The following is a 21,929-nucleotide window of genomic DNA, read 5'->3' as shown; positions in this document are numbered from 1 at the left end:
CTGTCATCTCAGATTTTCAAAATATGCTTTTCAACCATAGCTACACAAGCATTTGTGTAAGAGTATTGATAGCTAGCATAGCATTAAGCCTAGCATTCAGCAGGCAACATTTTCACAAAAACAAGAAAAGCATTCAAATAAAATCATTTACCTTTGAAGAACTTCGGATGTTTTCAATTTGGAGACTCTTAGTTAGTTAGCAAATGTTCAGTTTTTCCCAAAATATTATTTGTGTAGGAGAAATCGCTCCGTTTTGTTCATCACGTTTGGCTAAGAAAACCCCCCGAAAATTCAGTCATTACAACGCCAAACTTTTTTCCAAATTAACTCCATAATATCGACAGAAACATGGCAAACGTTGTTTAGAATCAATCCTCAAGGTGTTTTTCACATATCTATTCGATGATAAATCATTCGTGGCAGTTTGGTTTCTCCTCTGAACCAAATGGAAAAATGCACAAATACGTCACAATGCTGCAGACACCTTTGGGAAACAACAGAAAGTGTAGGCTCATTCCTTGCGCATTCACAGCCATATAAGGAGACATTGGAACACAGCGCCTCCAAAATCTGGGGCATTTCCTGTTTGAAATTTCATCTTGGTTTCGCCTGTAGCATCAGTTCTGTGGCACTCACAGATAATATCTTTGCAGTTTTGGAAACGTCAGTGTTTTTTCTTTCCAAAGCTGTCAAATATATGCATAGTCGAGCATCTTTTCGTGACAAAATATCTTGTTTAAAACGGGAAAGTTTTTTTATCCAAAAATTAAAAGAGCGCCCCATATATAAAGAAGTTAAATGGAAGCAGTTTTGAACCACTAACACTTCCTAGAACTCTCACCAAGACAGTTGTGAAGAGGGCACGACAAAACCTTTTCCCCCTTAGGAGACGGAAAAGATTTGGCATGGGTCCCCAGATCCTCAAAGTTCAACAACTGCACCATCGAGAGCATCCTGACCGTTTGCATCACCGCCTGGTGTGTCAACTGCTCGGCATCTGACTGTAAGGCGCTGCAGATGGTAGTGCTTACGGCCCAGTACATCACTGTGGCCAAGCTTCTTGCCATCCAGGACCAATATAATATGTGGTGTCAGAGGAAAGCCCATAAAACTGTCAGACTCCAGTCACCCTATAGACTGTAATTTCAGCTTCAGGCACGGCAGACTATACCGTAGCGCCAAGTCTAGGACCAAAAGGTTCCTTAACAGCTTTCATCCCCAAGCCGTAAGACTGCTGAAAAATTAATTGACATTGACCCCCCTTTGTTTTGTACACTATCTATGCATAGTCACTTCACCCCTACCTACACGTACATATTATCTCTAACCGGTACCCCCTCTATATAGCCTTGTTATTGTTACTTTTGAGTATTTTTTACTTCAGTTTATTTGGTAAATATTTTCTTAACTCTTCTTGAACTGCACTGTTGGGTAAGGGCTTGTAAGTATTTCATGTTAAGGTCTACACTTGTTTGATTGGAACTGGCCGCCCGACCAGCTTGAGATATCGTGGGGAGAAGCGCATTGGTCATGGAGGTGACAAAGAACCTGATTGTCACTCTGACAGAGCACCTGAAGACTCTCAGACCATGAGAAACACGATTATCTTGTCTGATGAAACAAAGATTGAACTCTTTGGCCTGAATGCCAAGTGTCACATCTGGAGGAAACCTGACACCATCCCTACGGTGAAGCATGTAGGTGGCAGCATCATGCTGTGGGGATGTTTGTCAGTGGCAGGGACAGGGATGCAAGTCAGGATTGAGGGTAAGATAAATGGAGCAAAGTACAAAGAGATCCTGCTCCAGAGCACTCCGCCCCAGTCTGAGGGCTAAGGGTCACCTCCCAACAGGACAACGACCCTAAGCAGACAGCCAAGACAACGCAGGAGTGGCTGCAGGACAAGTCTCAATGTCCTTTAGTGGTCCAGCCAGAGCCCGGACTTGAATACAATCAAACATCTCTGGAGAGACCTGAAAATAGCTCTACAGACACACAACCTAATAGCTTGAGAGGATCTGCAGAGAAGAATGGTAGAAACTCTCCAAATACTGGTGTGTGTGTGTGATGTATACATAAGCAGTCAAAGGTTTGGATCCATACTCATTTGAAGGGTTTTTCTTTATTTTTTACAATGTTCAACATTGCCGGAGATGTTTGATCGGGTTCAAGTCCGGGCTCTGGCCGGGCCACTCAAGGACCATTAATACATTTGCAAATATTTCTGAACATGTTTGCGTATGGTCATCATGGGCTATTGTGTGTAGATTGATGAGGAAATTATTTTGCTTAATCCATTTTTAGAATAAGGCTGTAATGTAACAAAGTGAGAAAAGTCAAGGGGTCTGATTATTTTCCGAATGCGGTGTATATACGCTCCCAGAGCGCTAAGAACCTTGGCGTGATCCTGGACAACACCCTGTCGTTCTCAACTAACATCAAGGCGGTGGCCCGTTCTTGTAGGTTCATGCTCTACAACATCCGCAGAGTACGACCCTGCCTCACACAGGAAGCGGCGCAGGTCCTAATCCAGGCACTTGTCATCTCCCGTCTGGATTACTGCAACTCGCTGTTGGCTGGGCTCCCTGCCTGTGCCATTAAACCCCTACAACTCATCCAGAACGCCGCAGCCCGTCTGGTGTTCAACCTTCCCAAGTTCTCTCACGTCACCCCGCTCCTCCGCTCTCTCCACTGGCTTCCAGTTGAAGCTCGCATCCGCTACAAGACCATGGTGCTTGCCTACGGAGCTGTGAGGGGAACGGCACCTCAGTACCTCCAGGCTCTGATCAGGCCCTACACCCAAACAAGGGCTCTGCGTTCATCCACCTCTGGCCTGCTCGCCTCCCTACCACTGAGGAAGTACAGTTCCCGCGCAGCCCAGTCAAAACTGTTCGCTGCTCTGGCCCCCAATGGTGGAACAAACTCCCTCACGACGCCAGGACAGCGGAGTCAATCACCACCTTCCGGAGACACCTGAAACCCCACCTCTTTCAGGAATACCTAGGATAGGATAAAGTAATCCTTCTCACCCCCCTTAAAATATTTAGATGCACTATTGTAAAGTGGCTGTTCCACTGGATGTCTTAAGGTGAACGCACCAATTTGTAAGTCGCTCTGGATAAGAGCGTCTGCTAAATGACATAAATGTAAATGTAAATGTATATATAAAACACAGGAAAACCACATTTTTTGACTATCTGGCAGAAGTAAATTCATCCATAAACATTTCAAATATATCTTATATGCTCTTGCTCGCTCTTTTTCCGCTCGCTCTCTCTCTTTTTTTCTCTTCCTCTCTCTCTCGCTCTTTTTTTTCTTGCTCTCAGATATGGACTGGTTGTGGACTCAGGATGCTTCACGTGATCTTCTCCTGGGTGATTGAAAGATTAAATGTTTTTTCGGTTGTCGTGGTAATACTATGAAAGTGTAGATGCCAATCACCATATAAGTTCAAAGATGAAAAAGCCTGGAAAGACGAGAGATGATTAGAAACGAGTCGGTTGGCCATTTTATGTGTGGATTAATTGTCAGAGTAGAGGACCTTGTGTATTTCAGGTAAAATAACAACTCAATGTTTATATCCCAGGATAAATTAGCTAGCAACAGCAAGCTAGCTAAATAGGACAAATTAGCTAGCAAGTGCAAGCTAACTAGCCATACATGTTTAATGCTTTTCGACCTGTCCCCAAATTAATGTCACTGGTTCAGAGTTTGTTTTAATATTTCAACCTGCGTGTCATGATTGCATTTGGTGTAGGGGGACAAAATAAATGTATGCACGACAGCGCACGATGGCGCACGCACGCAGCCGGTTTGGGTTCCGTGTAACATTACAATGTCAACTAATGAAACAGATACAATTCCAATAAAGGCTATCTGGCTTGAAATCAATTTTGAACTTTGGCTGAAAACCAAAATATATTGAGCGTCAATGTTGTCGGAATGTAACGTTAGCTAGCTAGGTAAAAACTGTTGCTAAGATACGAGAGTGGCTAGGTTTAAGTTGCGTCACAGCTCGGTACCCTATGAGGACATGCTGCATTTCTAACTTTGAATGAGACTGTAGGATCTGTAATCGTAATTCTGTCCATCTTCTTCTGTTTCTCCTTCAACAAAACTGAAATATTATCCTGTTATAACTAATTACATGGGAGCTCTTTCCATCATTGTTTGCTGTAAAAGATAGCAAAGAAAATATTTGTTTTGATTAAATCATCACCTTTCTCAAATATTCTAAAGTGGTCATAATTAATATTTCTCTGTGGCTCGACTGTCACTTGACAACTTTGTGGAATTTCTTAGGGGTCACTTCAAAAAGTGCCTTTGTGATAATGCTAATAAAGTAAAATGTTTTAGCAAGAAAACTAGTGGATCGATAGCAGCGTCATCAAGTAACCATTTAGGGAATGGAGTTCTCAGCTGAGGTGGCAAATTTTGTTCAAGAATACGGAGTATTGACAGAGAACAGAAGAGGGGAAAAACTTACTTTAACATGTGTTGGCCAATCAAAATCTAATAGACATATCGCCGCCCCTAGAAAGTAAAATGTATATTTTTCTGCAAATCTAAACATCTTCTGTTTCTGTCCATCCTCCTAACTGGTGTTTTTTTTTTTTAAGAAACGAAATATGCTTCTCTGCATCTCTGCTAAAATCTGGGTAAAAGATTGAATGGAATGTGAGTCTTATTCAGTAGATTTAGTTATTGCTTGCTTTTCAAAAGTACCAACCTTAAACCCCTACAACTCATCCAGAACGCCGCAGCCCGTCTGGTGTTCAACCTTCCCAAGTTCTCTCACGTCACCCCGCTCCTCCGCTCTCTCCACTGGCTTCCAGTTGAAGCTCGCATCCGCTACAAGACCATGGTGCTTGCCTACGGAGCTGTGAGGGGAACGGCACCTCAGTACCTCCAGGCTCTGATCAGGCCCTACACCCAAACAAGGGCTCTGCGTTCATCCACCTCTGGCCTGCTCGCCTCCCTACCACTGAGGAAGTACAGTTCCCGCGCAGCCCAGTCAAAACTGTTCGCTGCTCTGGCCCCCCAATGGTGGAACAAACTCCCTCACGACGCCAGGACAGCGGAGTCAATCACCACCTTCCGGAGACACCTGAAACCCCACCTCTTTCAGGAATACCTAGGATAGGATAAAGTAATCCTTCTCACCCCCCTTAAAATATTTAGATGCACTATTGTAAAGTGGCTGTTCCACTGGATGTCTTAAGGTGAACGCACCAATTTGTAAGTCGCTCTGGATAAGAGCGTCTGCTAAATGACATAAATGTAAATGTAAATGTATATATAAAACACAGGAAAACCACATTTTTTGACTATCTGGCAGAAGTAAATTCATCCATAAACATTTCAAATATATCTTATATGCTCTTGCTCGCTCTTTTTCCGCTCGCTCTCTCTCTTTTTTTCTCTTCCTCTCTCTCTCGCTCTTTTTTTTCTTGCTCTCAGATATGGACTGGTTGTGGACTCAGGATGCTTCACGTGATCTTCTCCTGGCCATCCATCCACCTAACTACATAGTCCTATGGAACGGAGACACAGGGACCAAGCTGTGGAAGAAGAGCTATGCAGAGAACATCCTCTCCTTCTCTTTTGACCCCTTCGATCCATCCAACCTAGCATGTAAGCAGCAATCACCTACCTACAGTGCCATGTTCTATAGATCTCTTTTATCTGGTCTTGCTTTCTCTCACTCTTTCTTACTATGTCAATCTCTGTTCTCTCAATCCCTCGAACTCCTTATTCTAACAGGTTAAACGTTATTTGTAGCAGATTCCCTGCCTGCTTGTAGAAAGCTTCTCTTTCAGTTGGAAGTCAATCTTTGTTAACTTCTTACGGCCGACAACATTCCGGCTGAAAAGGCAGTGCGCGAAATTCCAAAATATTTTTTAGAAATATGTAACTTTCATAAATTAACAAGTGCAATACACCAAATGAAAGAAATGTCTTGTTAATCTACCCATCGTGTCCGATTTCAAAAAGGTTTTACAGCAATAAAATGAATCACTAACCTTCATTTGATCTTGATCAGATTAGACTCATGGGACATCATGTTACACAATACATATATGTTTTGTTCGATATAGTGCATATTTATATCTATAAATATCAGTTTACATGGTGGGTTATGTTCAGTGATGTTTTGCTTCCAAAACATCCGGTGATTTTGCAGAGAGCCACATCAATTTACATAAATACTCCTAATAAACAACTGTTATTCACAGAATTAAAGATATACTTGTCCTTAATGCAACTGCTGTGTCAGATTTTAAAAAAACTTTACGGAAAAAGCAAACCATGCAATTATCTGAGTACGGCGCTCAGACAACAAATCAAGCAATCCAGATATCCGCCATGTTGGAGTCAACAGAAGTCAGAAATAGCATAATAAATATTCACTTACCTTTGATCTTCATTGGAATGCACTCCCAGGAATCCCAGTTCCACAATAAATGTTTGACTTGTTCGATAATGTTCATTTTTATGTCCAAATACCTCCCTTTGTTAGCGCGTTCAGCCCAGTAATCCAAATTCATGATGCATGAGCAGACAAAGTCAAAAGGTTCCGTTACAGTCCGTAGAAACATGTCAAACGAAGTATAGAATCAATCTTTAGGATGTTTTTATCATAAATCTTCAATAATGTTCCAACCGGAGAATTCTTTTGTCTTCAGAAATGCAATGGAACTCAAGCTAACTCTCACATGCGTCACGAGCTTATGGCACTCTGCCAGACCACTGACTCATTCAACTCCCATTCCCCCTCCTTCACAGTAGAAGCATCAAACAAGGTTCTAAAGACTGTTGACATCTAGTGGAAGCCTTAGGAAGTGCAATTTAACCTCATAGACACTGTATTTGATAGGCCAAGAGTTGAAAAACTACAAACTTCACATTTCCCACTTCCTGGTTGGATTTTTCTCAGGTTTTCGTCTGCCATATGAGTTCTGTTGTACTCACAGATATCATTCAAACCGTTTTAGGAACTTCAGAGTGTTTTCTATCCAAATCTACTAATAATATGCATATATTAGCGACTTGGACTGAGTAGCAGGCAGTTTACTCTGGGCACGCTTTTCATCCAAACGTGAAAATGCTGCCCCCTATCCCAAACAGGTTAATCGTGGTAGATATTTAGAGTCCATTTAATAATGTAAAAAAACAGAGGCATAAGGGCACAGGGGCATGTGCCATCTCAGATTTGTACTTTTTTTTAAATATATATTTTTTCTCTAATACTACCAGGCACATTGACATTTCATGAAGTTGGCTTTAGCTAGCCCAGATAGGTTCCCAATGTCATAATTAGCTACCAAGAAGCAACTTCAGCCTATCAATCAAGTAATAGTAGCTAGCTTGGCTAACTATCTTAGCTGGCATGTCTGCTGGCAAGGTTGGTACTTTTGAAAAGCAAGCAATAACTAAATCTACTGAATAAGACTCACATTCCATTCAATCTTTTACCCAGATTTTAGCAGAGATGCAGAGAAGCATATTTCGTTTCTTAAAAAAAAAACACCAGTTAGGAGGATGGACAGAAACAGAAGATGTTTAGATTTGCAGAAAAATATACATTTTACTTTCTAGGGGCGGCGATATGTCTATTAGATTTTGATTGGCCAACACATGTTAAAGTAAGTTTTTCCCCTCTTCTGTTCTCTGTCAATACTCCGTATTCTTGAACAAAATTTGCCACCTCAGCTGAGAACTCCATTCCCTAAATGGTTACTTGATGACGCTGCTATCGATCCACTAGTTTTCTTGCTAAAACATTTTACTTTATTAGCATTATCACAAAGGCACTTTTTGAAGTGACCCCTAAGAAATTCCACAAAGTTGTCAAGTGACAGTCGAGCCACAGAGAAATATTAATTATGACCACTTTAGAATATTTGAGAAAGGTGATGATTTAATCAAAACAAATATTTTCTTTGCTATCTTTTACAGCAAACAATGATGGAAAGAGCTCCCATGTAATTAGTTATAACAGGATAATATTTCAGTTTTGTTGAAGGAGAAACAGAAGAAGATGGACAGAATTACGATTACAGATCCTACAGTCTCATTCAAAGTTAGAAATGCAGCATGTCCTCATAGGGTACCGAGCTGTGACGCAACTTAAACCTAGCCACTCTCGTATCTTAGCAACAGTTTTTACCTAGCTAGCTAACGTTACATTCCGACAACATTGACGCTCAATATATTTTGGTTTTCAGCCAAAGTTCAAAATTGATTTCAAGCCAGATAGCCTTTATTGGAATTGTATCTGTTTCATTAGTTGACATTGTAATGTTACACGGAACCCAAACCGGCTGCGTGCGTGCGCCATCGTGCGCTGTCGTGCATACATTTATTTTGTCCCCCTACACCAAATGCAATCATGACACGCAGGTTGAAATATTAAAACAAACTCTGAACCAGTGACATTAATTTGGGGACAGGTCGAAAAGCATTAAACATGTATGGCTAGTTAGCTTGCACTTGCTAGCTAATTTGTCCTATTTAGCTAGCTTGCTGTTGCTAGCTAATTTATCCTGGGATATAAACATTGAGTTGTTATTTTACCTGAAATACACAAGGTCCTCTACTCTGACAATTAATCCACACATAAAATGGCCAACCGACTCGTTTCTAATCATCTCTCGTCTTTCCAGGCTTTTTCATCTTTGAACTTATATGGTGATTGGCATCTACACTTTCATAGTATTACCACGACAACCGAAAAAACATTTAATCTTTCAATCACCCACGTGGGTATAACCAATGAGGAGATGGCATATGTGTACCTGCTTCTATAAACCAATGAGGAGATGGGAGCGGCAGGACTTGCAGTGCGATCTGCGTCAGAAATAGGAATTACTTCTATTTTAGCCCTTGGCAATGCTCGTTGGCGCGCGTGAGCAGTATGGGTGCAACAATTTAAATAACATGGATTTCTAAATCCTGCGGAATCATGCTCGGATCACAAATAATTTGCGATAGTAAAGTTTTGAAAAATGTATTTGTTATTCAAATTAAAAGCCCAATAAATCCTTACACAAAGGCGAGTATTCAACTCTCACCGCTTCTGGGACATTTTATTTTTAAGGCACGAAAAGCAACTGCACGAGGACAGACAGTGACTGACATGCCGACACACGTCACCGTTAGAGATAGTAGCTAGCTAGAAATTTCGCCAAAATGAGTTTTTCTAGGAAAAGGAAGGTAGACAATGAATGAGGGTTCCAGCAAGAGTGGACATCGAAAAATGTATTTGAGGTAGCAGGGAAAGCTGTGTGCTTAGTCTGCATTTTTCATCTGGAAGTGTCGGGACAAGTTGTAGCCTTTCGAGACAGCGATGCTCTCTTTGCAGAGAAATATAGGAATAAGTCTTCTGAGCAGAGGGCAAGTGCATCAAGAGTTGCTTTCTCAGTTGCAAAAGCATCAAGGTCTTTTCACAAAACTGCATTCAGCAAACGACAGAATTGTGAGAGCTAGACACAGCAAGCCATTCGCTGAGGGCGAATTCCTTAAAGAAAGTTTAATTGACTCTGCAGCAATACTTTGCCCCGACAAGAAAGATCTGTTGGAAGAGACCGTGTCAGGTCGTGCAGATCTCCCCCACCACACAAACGTGACACGGCTGAGTTTGGGAAGGTGCTTAAAAGGTTGTGGGACCTGAAGTCAGAGATTGTTGAGTTTTTGCAAATGAAAGGAAAATGTGGATTTCCCTCAACTGCAAGATAAAGAATGGTTGGCTGATTTTTGCCTTCACCATGAACATTATGTAGGTTTTTGAATGACTACCTCATCTCTGTAGTCCACACATACAATTTTCTGTAAGGTCCTTCAGTCGAACAGTGAATTTCAAACACATTCATTGGAATACCAGGGAGGTATTCCATTGCATTACAAAGATGGCACCTATTGGTAGATGGGTAAAAATAATACAACAGACGCTGAATATCCCTTTGATTATCGTGAAGTTATTCATTACATTTTGGCTCGTGAATCAATACACACAGTTACTATAAAGATACAGGTGACATTCCTAACTCGTTTTCCAGAGAGGATGGAAATTGCCAGTGGTGACTAACACAGGTACACCGTTTAATTCTTGTGATAGGAGAACTGAGGATGGATCAACAACATTGAAGTTACTCCACAAAACTAACCTAATTGACAGAGTGAAAAGGAAGCTTGTACAGAATACAAATATTGTTTGCAACAAGGCATTTAATATCGCAAAAAATGTTGCAAAGAAATAAACTTTTTGTCCTGGATACCAAGCGTTATGTTCGTGGCTAATCCAACACAACACATCACTGAGTACAACTCTTCATATTTTCAATGCATGGTGGTGGCTGCATCATATTATGGGTATGCTTGTCATTGGCAAGAACTAGGTAGTTTTTGTTGTGTAAAACTGAATGAATAGGTCCTGCTGAGTTGCGCAGTGGTCTAAGGCACTATATCACAGTGTTGCGGCGTCACTACAGCCTGTCTGTGTCACAACTGGCCGTGACCGGGAGTCCCATAAGGCCGCGCACAATTTTCCCAGCGTTGTCCAGGTTAGGGGATGGTCTGGGCGGAGGGGCTTTACTTGACTCATCGTGCTCTAGCGTCTCCTTGTGCTGTGCCTGGCACCTGCAGGCTTGACTTTGGTTGTCAGTTGAACAGTGTTTCCTCCTCCGGTGCAGCTGGCTTCTGGGTTAAGCGAGCACGTGTTAAGAAGCGTTGCTTGGCAGGTCGTGTTTCGGAGGACATGACTCTACCTTCGCCTCTCCAGAGCCCGTTGTGGAGTTTCAGCAATGAAACAAGATCATAATCATGAGATTGGGGAGAAAAAAAAGAAAGAACAATTAGACCAGACAGAATAAAGTACATGCAAAAACCTAGAGGAAAACCTTGTACAGTTTGCTTTCCAACAGTCAATGGGACATGCTTTCAGCAAGACAAAAAAAACTACAACACAAGGCCAAATCTACACTGGAGGTGCTTACCAAGATGGCATTGAATGTTCCTGAGTGGGCTAGTTACAGTTCTGACTTAAATCGTCTTGAAAATCTATGGCAAATGATCAGCAAACAACTTGACAGAGTTTGAAGAATTTGGAAAAGTGTAACGGGCAGAAATTGCATTAATCCAGGTGTGCGAAGTTCTTATACTTTCCCAAATGACTCACAGCTGTAATCGCCGCCAAAGGTTCTTCTACAAAATATTGACTCAGGTGTGAATACTTCTGTATTTCATTTTCAATACATTTGCTAATATGTCTGAAAACATGTTTTTAGGGGTATTGTGTGTAGCTGGGTGAGACACAAATCTATTTGAATGAATTTAGAATTCAGACTGTAAAACACGTCATATGTTAAGGCGTATGAATGCTTTCTGAAGGCACTGTAGCTAACCAACAACTAACAATGTTTTAATGTTTTCAATACAAATTTGGACACTGAATATAGTTGTCAACAGTCTAAGCCAAACCCGTCTGTTTTGCCCCGTAGTTGCGCACACATCGGTTTTTGTTGCTATAAAAAAACTGGCCGTCTAGCAACATGACCAAAAGTACTAACAACCATATTTTTGTCCGGACTGGTGGAAGAATTAACTTTGTATGAATTTGCTTCTAAAATTAAACGTACTTATAAAAATAACTTTTTGTTGAAAATATCTATATTTTTACGTCATTTTATAAAAGCAAGGCAGTCATATTTACCTGTGACTGTATTCAGAACATCCGTCATGGGGGAAGTTGGGTACTGTGGTAAATGTGTTCCTCTTATGCAAATGTATGCACATTAGTTATGTAATTAGGATATTTTTACAGTTTGTTTTAAGTTAAATATTAGCTTTTGTCTGACATTGAAAAACACAGGAAATTGAAATGCTAATGTGACCTATGCACTAACAAGACTTTTCAGCATAAGCAGCTTGACTACTGCTAGAGTAGGGTAGTTTATTGATCTACTTAAACAACATATGTACTCACATTGGATGGATTGATTAGGATTTAGACCTATCAAACAGCCTAATACATCCTTTTAGAGATTTACCCCATTAATGTAAACATGTTTTTTCATGTAAAAAATCATCCCATTCCACTAATTCAAACATTATGGGGAGGTCAATTTTTATTGATCTACAGTACTTCAACAACAGATGTACTCACAATGGATTTTGGCTGGATATGTTCCATTGATCTTGCTTTTTAGTCTAGGAAAACCTCCCCATAATATTAGCGTTTGAATTTCCTGTCTTCTTCGGCTTTAGAAAAAAGCTAACTGTTCACTTAACTTAGTTTTGGGGATTAATAGAATGAAGCATATTGATGATGTCTTTAGATTACAGAAAAAAAGTTATTTCAAGGGTTTAAAAAATGCAAGGTTCTTGAATTTAAGGATGGCATATTGCCCCTCCGGACCACCCCCCAGTCATCCTCACAAACTTTGTACCCCCTCAGATTTTTGGGATGCGTGATGCCCCTTAACAACATTCATTTGAACAGATCCCAGACCTGTTGATCCTAGAGCAGTCATTACAGTCCAGTTAATAATAATAAAAAAAAACATTTACTTTAAATAGATTTCAAACCTGTCATAATCTCTTCCCTTGCTCTCTCTTCTTTCATGCTCAGTGCTGACCAGCGAAGGCATTGTCTTCATCTCCGACTTCTCTCACTCCAAACCCCCGGGCAGCGGGGGTAAGAAGGTCTATATCGCCAGCCCCCATGCCAGCCCTGCCCACACTAAGCCTGTGCCTGCTGCCCTCCCTGCCCCTACCGGTGCCAAGAAGGCCCTGAACAAGGTCAAAGTGCTCATCACCAACGAGAAGCCAACGTAAGAACCCCATAGCTAAACACTGCATGATTCTTATTACACATTCCATATTAGAAAGCTTGTATTGTTTAAAACAATATATCTAAAAACGTACTTGGGTACTTTTGAGATATGTAAGTATATATTTGTATTATTCAGAAATTAATGATTTCAGAGCCCACAATAAGGTTTCAAATGAGAGCATGACTCGCTTTGTAGCATCTACAGACTCATTGTTGTCGTGTCTTAAAGAAGGCCTGGGTAAGGTGAAATGCCACCAATTTTCCAATGTGAATCCATATTTCTCAATTATCATTTTGGAAATAGACTTCAAAGGTATGCTAAACATCCTTCCCCCCAAATTACATTTCTATGGATTTTATTTCAGGAAGATCAAAAACCTATTTGGGCCAACCTGTATGGAATTGACCCTATGTAATATGTTGCAGTAAGGCATAGGCTACCATTGCTGTAATAACCATCCTCTAAACACAGCTGCCCACCTTCATGTCTGTAATTGGTTTATTATTTAGTCTTGTAATACTAATAGTTTATCCTGGTTGAGTTCAAGAAATCACTCAACGGTACATACAGGGAAATTATTAGGCCTAATTGCCATTGTCCTACATTCTATGTGCTGATCATAACACAAGGCCTGTCTGACAGAGGACAGTTGAGAGAGCGAGAAAGGTCGTCACTATCATTTGTTTCCGTCCCTGTTAGTGAGCATTTATCATTTGCCAAGATATTCCATCCTCCTGACAGGTGTGGCATATCAAGAAGCTGATTAAACAGCATGATCATTACACAGGTGCACCTTGTGCTAGGGACAATAAAAGGCCACTCCACATCTGGCTTCTTCACCTGCATGATCGTCTGAGACCAGCCGCAGATGAGGAAACTGAGTAGTACAGTGCATTCGGAAAGTATTCACGCCCCTTGACCTTTTCCACATTTTGTTACGTTACAGCCTTATTTTAAAATTTATTAAATTAAAATGTTCATCAGTCTCCACACAATACCCAATAATAACAAGGTGAAAACAGTTTTTTTAAAAATGTTTGTGTCTTTATAAAAGATAAACGGTAATACCTTATACACTACCATTCAAAAGTTTTGGGTCACTTAGAAATGTCCTTGTTTTTGAAAACAATGCGCATTTTTTGTCCATTTAAAAATAACATAAAATTAATCAGAAATAGGGTAGATATTGTTAATTTTGTAAATGACTATTGTAGCTGGAAACGGCTGATTTAAAATAATAAAAAATAAAAAAAAAAGGTACCAACTTTTTTTTTATTGAATATCTACAATGATTGATCATTAGATAACCCTTTTGCAATTGTTGGCACAGCTAAAAACCGTTGTCCTGATTAAAGAAGCAAGAAAACTTGCCGCCTTTAGACTAGTTGAGTATCTGGAGCATCAGCATTTGTGGGTTCAATTACAGGCTCAAAATGGCCAGAAACGGAGAACTTTCTTCTGAAACTCGTCAGTTAAAAAAGATGCACAAGATGCATACTTGTGCAAAAATATCAACATCTTTGCTTTGTCATTATGGGGTATAGTGTCTAGGTAAATGAGTGAATTGTTTCTAAAATCAAGTTTTTATAATAAGGCTCTAATGTATCAAAATGTGGAAAAAGTCAAGGGGTCTAAATACTTTCTGAATGCTCTGTATTTCGGTCTGTAATAAAGCCCATGTGGTGAAAAAGTATTCTGCTTGGCTGGGCCTGGCTCCCCAGTAGGTTGGGCCTATGTCGCCCCCCCGTGCCCCTGCCCAGTCATGTGAAATCCTTAGATTAGGGCCTAATAAATTTGTTTCCATTGAGTTTTTCCTTCTATGAACTGTAACTCAAAAAAATTGATGAACTTGTTGCGTTTTTATATTTTTGTTCAGTATAGATATAATTTGTATTCATGATGGTGTTTCCTTCACTGGTTGTCCTTGTGACAACAGTTCACAAATCTTGCTGCTGGGATTGCACACTGTGGTATTTCACCTAATATTTATTTGGGGTTTATCCAAATTTGATTTGTTTTTACATTCTTTGGGTCTGTGTAATAAGAGGGAAATATGTTTTTTAATATGGTCAGGTCAGTTTCCACCAAATGTGGGCAGTGGGCACATTTGTGGGCAGCCGGTCTTATCTCAAGAACCAGGTCTGGCTATGGCAGCCTCTCTCAATAGCAAGACTATGCTCACCTTAATTTTGGGTAAATCACAATGGGCAGGTATTCTGCCACTGTGTCCTCTCTGTTTAGGGCTAAATAGCTTTGTTTTTTTGTTTAGTTCATTTGTGCCAAGTAATTATTATTTTCGTTTTCTCATGATTTGGTTGGGTCGAATTGTGTTGTTTTTCGTGGGGCTCAGTGGCATCTTTGTGTTTGAACAGAGCCCCAGGACCAGCTTGCCGAGGGGACTCTTCTCTCAGTTCATCTCTATATAGGTGATGTGAGGTTTGGGAATTGCTGTTGAATTTAAATGATTTTTTTTTAATGGATCTTTATAATTAGAAGGTATCGTCCTTATTCTGCTCTGCATGAATTATTTAGTGTTTTACATTGTTCACGTGAGATGTTTTGCAGAATTCTGCCTGCATATTCTCAATTTAGTGTTTGTCCCATTTGGTGAATTCTTGGTTGGTTAGCGGACCCCAGACCTCACAACCGTAGAGGGCAGTGGTTTCTGTAACTGATTTAAGTATTTTTTTTCCAGATCCTAATTGGGATGTCAAATTGTATGGTCCTTTTGATGGCATATTGCCATGTCTCAGATCGTTCATACTTTTGTGGAAGTTAATCTGTTTTGTATGCTCTAGGACAACAGTGTCTAGATGGAATTTGTATTTGTGGTCCTGGCATCTGGACCTTTTTTGGGACACCATTATTTTTGTCTTACTGAGATTCACTGTCAGTGCCCAGGTCTGGCAGAATCTGTGCAGAATATCCAGGTGCTGCATTAGGCCCTCCTTGGTTGTGGACAGAAGCACTAGATCATCAGTAGACATTTCACTTCAGATTCTAGAAGGGTGAGGCCGGGTTCTGCAGACTGTTGTAGTGTCCTCGTCAATTCATTGATATGCAGTGCCAGTCAAAAGTTTGGACGACACAAAAAGTGTTAAACAAATCAAAGTATACTTTAGGTTCTTCAATGTAGCCACCCTTTGCCTTGATGAGACTTTGCACACTCTTGGCATTCTCTCAACCAGCTTCATGAGGTAGTCACCTGGAATGCATTTCAATTAACAGGTGTGCTGCCTTAAGTTTAATTTGTGTAATTCCTTTCCTTCTTAATGCGTTTGAGCCAATACTCTATTCTGTCGAATAAAACAACTATTATAATGTAATACAAGCATTATAACATAAACTTACAATTTTCCACGACATAGTGCTCACCTTGTCTTCTCCGGACAAGCTTTTTTCCGGATGCCCCAAACAATCGGAAAGGGGATTCATCAGAGAAAATGACTCCGCAGTCCAATCACTGTACCTTTTGCAGAATGTCAGTCTGTCCCTGATGTTTTTCCTCAAGAAGTGGCTTCTTTGCTGCCCTTCTTGAGACCAGGCCATCCTCCAAAAGTCTTCGCCTCACTGGGCGTGCAGATGCACTCACACCTGCCTGCTGCCATTCCTGAGCAAGCTCTGTACTGGTGGTGCCCCGATCCTGCAGCTGAATCAACTTTAGGAGACGGTCCTGGCGCTTGCTGTACTTTCTTGGGCGCCCTGAAGCCTTCTTCACAAAAATTGAACCGCTCTCCTTGAAGTTCTTGATGATCCAATAAATGGTTGATTTCGGTGCAATCTTACTGGCAGAAATATCCTTGCCTGTGAAGCCCTTTTTGTGCAAAGCAATGATGACGGCACATGTTTCCTTGCAGGTAACCATGGTTGACAGAGGAAGAACAATGATTCCAAGCACCACCCTCCTTTTGAAGCTTCCAGTCAGTTATTCAAACTCAATCAGCATGACCGAGTGATCTCCAGCCTTGTCCTCGTCAACACTCACACGGGTTAACAAGAGAATCACTGACATGATGTCAGCTGGTCCTTTTGTGGCAGGGCTGAAATGCAGTGGAAATGTTTTTGGGCGATTCAGTGGCATGGCAAAGAGGGACTTTGCAATTAATTGCAATTCATCTGATCACTCTTCATAACTTTCTGGAGTATATGCAAATTGCCATCGTACAAACTGAGGCAGCAGACTTTGTGTAATTTCAGAATAGTAGCTCCTGCTTGTTACCAGCATGTGAGGCAATCTCTCAAATGTGAGAAGATCATAGCATGCATATATAGTTTGGCAGCCTCCAGAGGAAGGAAAGGTCTTTATAAACCTAAAGCTGGATAATCCAAACTTAACCGTTTTAATCACCACCTTCACATGTTTCTTAAATATAATTCGAACTCATCATCAAGCTCGAGACCCTGGGTCTCGACCCCGCCCTGTGCAACTGGGTACTGGACTTCCTGACGGGCCACCCCCAGGTGGTGAGGGTAGGTAGCAACACCCCAGGTGGTGAAGGAGAGTAACAATGGTAGAGAGATTTTGAAGAGCATGTACTGCAGGAAATGTGTTGTTAGCGCTTCAGTAGCTTTTCCTCATATTTACTTTGTTAATGTCTTCAGCTACAATAACTGCGACCTCAGGATATGTGGTTCCCAGTTTGCTCAAAGTCCAGTGTAGTTCCTTCAGGACCATCGTGGTATCGGCTTGAGGGGGAATATACATGGCTGTGACGACAACCAAAGATAAGGTAATTATTTTTGGTGGTAATACTATCAGCATTTGATATTATGATATTCTAGGTCGGGTGAACAGATTGACTTGAGTTCTTGTACGTTACCACAATCAAAACCAGTTAATCATGAAATGTACACCTCCACCTTTCTTCTTCCCGTTCTTTTTTTCTGTCTGCACAATGTACTGAGAACCCAGCTGGCTGTATAGACTGGGACTGTATGTCCTGAGAGAACCATGATTATGTGAAAGACTGGTACAGTCCCTGATGTCTCCTGGAATGTATTTCAATTAACAGGTGTGCCTTGTTAGAAGTTAATTTGTGGAATTTCTTTCCTCAATACGTTTGAGCCAATCAGTTGTTGTGTTGTGACAAGGTAGGGATGGTATTCCGAAGATTGCCCTATTTAGTAAAAGACCAAGTCCATATTATGGCAGTAATTGCTCAAATAAGCAAAGAGAAATGACAGTCCATCATTACTTTTAGACATGAAGGTCAGTCAATGCGGAACATTTCAAGAACTTCGAACGTTTCAAGTGCAGTCCAAAAAAACACAAGGCGCTATGAAACTGGCTCTCATAAGGACCGCCACAAGAAATGAAGACCCATAGTTACCTCTGCTGGATAAGTTCATTAAAGTTACCAGCCTCAGAAATGGTAGCCCAAATAAATGCTTCAGAGTTCAAGAAACAGACACATCTCATCATCAACTGTTCGGAGGAGAATGTGTGTGTGTGAATAAAAAAATATATATATTCTTTTTCCCCCTTTATTTAACCAGGTAGGCTAGTTGAGAACAAGTTCTCATTTACAACTGCGACCTGGCCAAGATAAAGCATAGCAGTGTGAACCGACAACAACACAGTTACACATGGAGTAAACATTAAAAAAGTCAATAACACAGTAGAAAAAAAGAAAGTCTATGTACATTGTGTGCAAAAGGCATGAGGAGGTAGGTGAATAATTACAATTTTGCAGATTAACACTGGATTGATAAATTATCAATCAGTCCTTCATGGTTGAATTGCTTCAAAGAAACTGCTACTAAAGGACACTAATAATAAGAAGAGACTTGCTTGGGCCAAGAAACACGGGCAATGGACATTAGACCGTTGGAAATCTGTCTTTTGGTCTTGTCTGATGAGTCCAAATTTGAGATTTCCGGTTCCAACCGCTGTGTCTTTGTGAAACTCAGAGTAGGTGAACGGATGATCTCCGCATGTGTGGTTTCAACCATGAAGCATGGAGAAGGAGGTGTGGGTGACACTGTCTGTGATTTATTTAGAATTCAAAGCACACTTAACCAGCATGGCTACCAAAGCATTCTGCAGCAATACACCATCCTGTCTGGTTTGCGCTTGGTGGGACTATCATTTTGCAGATTGAAGGAAAAGCAGCCAAGAAGTGCTCAGCATATGTGGGAACTCAAGACTGCTGGAAAAGCATTCCAGGTGAAGCTGGTTGACAGAATGCCAAGAGTGTTCAAAGCTGTCATCAAGGCAAAGGGTGACAACTTTGAATCACAAATATAAAATCTATTTTGATTTGTTTTTTTTTGTTTACAACGTGAGTCCATATCTGTTATTTCATAGTTTTGATGTCTTCACTATTATTATACAATGTAGAAAATAGTAAAATAAAGAACCCTTGATTGAGTAGGTGTGTCAACTTTTGACTAGTATTGTATGTACTTCTACAGTGTGTGGCAAATTTTCAGTGGATGAATACAATTAGCAGGTAAATTCAGCGTGTCATTGTGAGATGACGCTAAGATGCTATAACTAAAGGAGAACATGTCCATAACAATTCTGGCAATGCATTATACTCCACCAGTAAGTAAGTAGCTTTTTCCCAGCCAGAACGGGCCATAGGGCAAGCACACCCCCTGGACATTGAACAGGACACTCATCTATTGCAGGGCCTTACCCCCAATTCATGTCCTTAATGCCAAGTGCCAAGCAGAGGGGGTCTGATTTTATTTTCAATTTTTTTTTTAAGTCTTATGTCTTACCCCCAACCTTTCTATCACAGGGCAGGCACTCAAACCGCAATGCCACTGAGTTGGTCAAAAACTGCATCATCATCAGACAGCGTAATACCTGCTGGTTTAAAGTTAGTCAGTCAAGTTAACGACTGTTGTGTTTCATGAAAACAGAATTAATGGAAGGGCCATTCCTATTCAAGTCACTGTTCCATGATGAGCGGATAGGCAGCCATATTGAATGTACCCATTCCAGGAATTAAAATCGGGAAGTTAATTATATTTCTATGGGTGTGTTCCTCTCGTCAGAGCGGAGGCTGTGACCCTGAATGCAGACTGCCTGCAGCTGTCCTACCTGCCCTCCAAGAGGAACCACATGCTGTTGCTCTACCCCAGAGAGATCCTCATCCTGGACCTTGAGCTCAGCCAGACCGTGGGTGTGGTGGCCATTGAACGCTCCGGGGTTCCCTTCATTCAGGTGGGACGCAACACACACACACACTCTTCAGTCTCACCTCAACTTACCCTGACCTCAATTAAACCCCTGTGCAAGTGTTCTACAGTTTTGTATGGTACTTTACAGTTGAAGTCGGACTCTTACATACACCTTAACCAAATACATTTAAACTCAGTTTTTCACAATTCCTGACATTTATTCCGAGTAAAACTTCCCTGTCTTTGGTCAGATAGGATCATCACTTTATTTTAAGAATGTGAAATGTCAGAATAATAGTATATAATTATTTTAAGCTTTTATTTCTTTCATCACATTCCCAGTGCGTCACAAGTTCACATACACTCAATTATTATTTGGTAGCATTGCCTTTAAACAATTTAACTTTGGACAAATGTTTCGGGTAGCCTTCCACAAGCTTCCCACAATAAGTTGGGTGAATTTTGTCTCATTCCTCCTGACAGAGCTGGTGTAACTGAGTCAGGTGTGTAGGTCTCCTAGCTCGCACACACTTTTTCAGTTCTACCCACACATTTTCTATAGGCTTGAGGTCAGGGCTTTGTGATGGCCACTCCAATACCTTGACTTTTCTGTCCTTACGCTATTTTTCCACAACTTTGGAAGTATGCTTGGGGTCATTGTTAATTTGGAAGACCCATTTGCGATCAAGCTTTAACTTCCTGACTGATGTCTTGAGATGTTGCTTCAATACATCCACATAATTTTCCATCGTCATCTATTTTGTGAAGTGCACCAGTCCCTCCTGCAGCAAAGCACCCCCACAAAATTAATCTGCTTCAGAGTGTAAATGACCCTAAATTGAGGCAAATATTTATGTACCAGCAGGACAATGACCCCAAGCATACAGCCAAAGCAATGCTGAAATGACTTCAGAACAAGATTGTGAAAGTCCCTGAGAGGCCCAGCCACTCCCCAGCTAATTTAACAGAGCTTGAGAAAATCTGCAAGGAAGAAAATCCTCAAATCCAGATGTGCAAAGCTGATAGACACCCAAGATGACTCAATTTAGGCTTCAACGCAACAGAATATAGAGTAAGTCTAGGAGTATTAATACTTTCTATATGCACCGTACTCATGCATGCACACACAACACACAGAGTTGGAACTGCTATGCGTAAACCAACCCCCACCCATAAAATGGAGACTCGTCCCGAATGGACCCGAGGACAGTCGCACCATTCCGAAAAGGCCCGTTGAAAAAACAGATCCGAACAGACCTGTGCCGATTCGGATCTGAGAGATCCGTTCAGATCCGAGAGTAGAACTAATGAGTGAAAGAGACTTCCAACTGGGTGCTGCCAGCACCATCAATAAACGAGTGACGTTGGCCAAATGATCCAGTTATGTGTCCTGTAAAACTTCCTATTACAAAAAATGATTGGTTGTGTTTCGATGTGCATGTTAAAAACGTTGCAGTCTGTTTTTATTTTGCTAAAAATAGTTGTTGGTGCTGTCAGAGATTTAGCCGCAAATGTATCAGGGTATTGCATGCATGTAGGACCAGGCGTCCACTGTAGGATATATTCATGAAGAGAAGCTTAGGCCTAGACAGACACCGAAAGAAAGATGGAGATATACCGGTTGAATGTTCCCGACACCGCATACATTTATTTATCCTTGTCAGATAGGCTACTACTGTGATACAGATATAGGCATACTTTTTGATTATAGTATTTTTTTTAAATATAAGGATAAGCATTATATTGTTTGATTTTAAAGGAGTAACACTGGTAGGCTTAAAACATCCTTCCTCACCAAGTTCAACTGTCTTGAGTCAGTCAGTGCACCAATGTGCACTGCCTTCATAGGCCTGCAGTAGCTAAGCCTGCTAATAGTCATACCACATCAAACGTTCACACAAGTTTTTAACTTTATTAAAGTAAAATCTAGTGATTCACCGATATTACATTTTTGGTCGATATCCC

The 21,929-nt window shown here is 40.9% G+C and overlaps 1 protein-coding gene across 2 annotated transcripts in view; it reads left to right on the top strand.

Annotated features, from left to right (window-relative positions):
• wdr11 (WD repeat domain 11) overlaps positions 1-21,929 on the top strand; it is a 150,314-nt gene that overhangs the window by 17,120 nt on the left and 111,265 nt on the right. For both annotated transcript variants that reach the window (XM_065023446.1, XM_065023445.1), the window contains exons 4-6: positions 5,461-5,634; positions 12,629-12,830; positions 19,839-20,007. In XM_065023446.1, coding sequence (XP_064879518.1) covers positions 5,461-5,634; positions 12,629-12,830; positions 19,839-20,007 — 545 coding nt within the window. The remainder of the gene's footprint in view (positions 1-5,460; positions 5,635-12,628; positions 12,831-19,838; positions 20,008-21,929) is intronic.

Source organism: Oncorhynchus nerka, linkage group LG10 (assembly GCF_034236695.1).
Source record: "Oncorhynchus nerka isolate Pitt River linkage group LG10, Oner_Uvic_2.0, whole genome shotgun sequence".
NCBI classification, from domain to species: Eukaryota; Metazoa; Chordata; class Actinopteri; order Salmoniformes; family Salmonidae; genus Oncorhynchus; species Oncorhynchus nerka.
The sequence above is the reverse complement of the archived record's forward strand: the minus strand, read 5'-3'. Positions and strand labels throughout refer to the sequence as shown.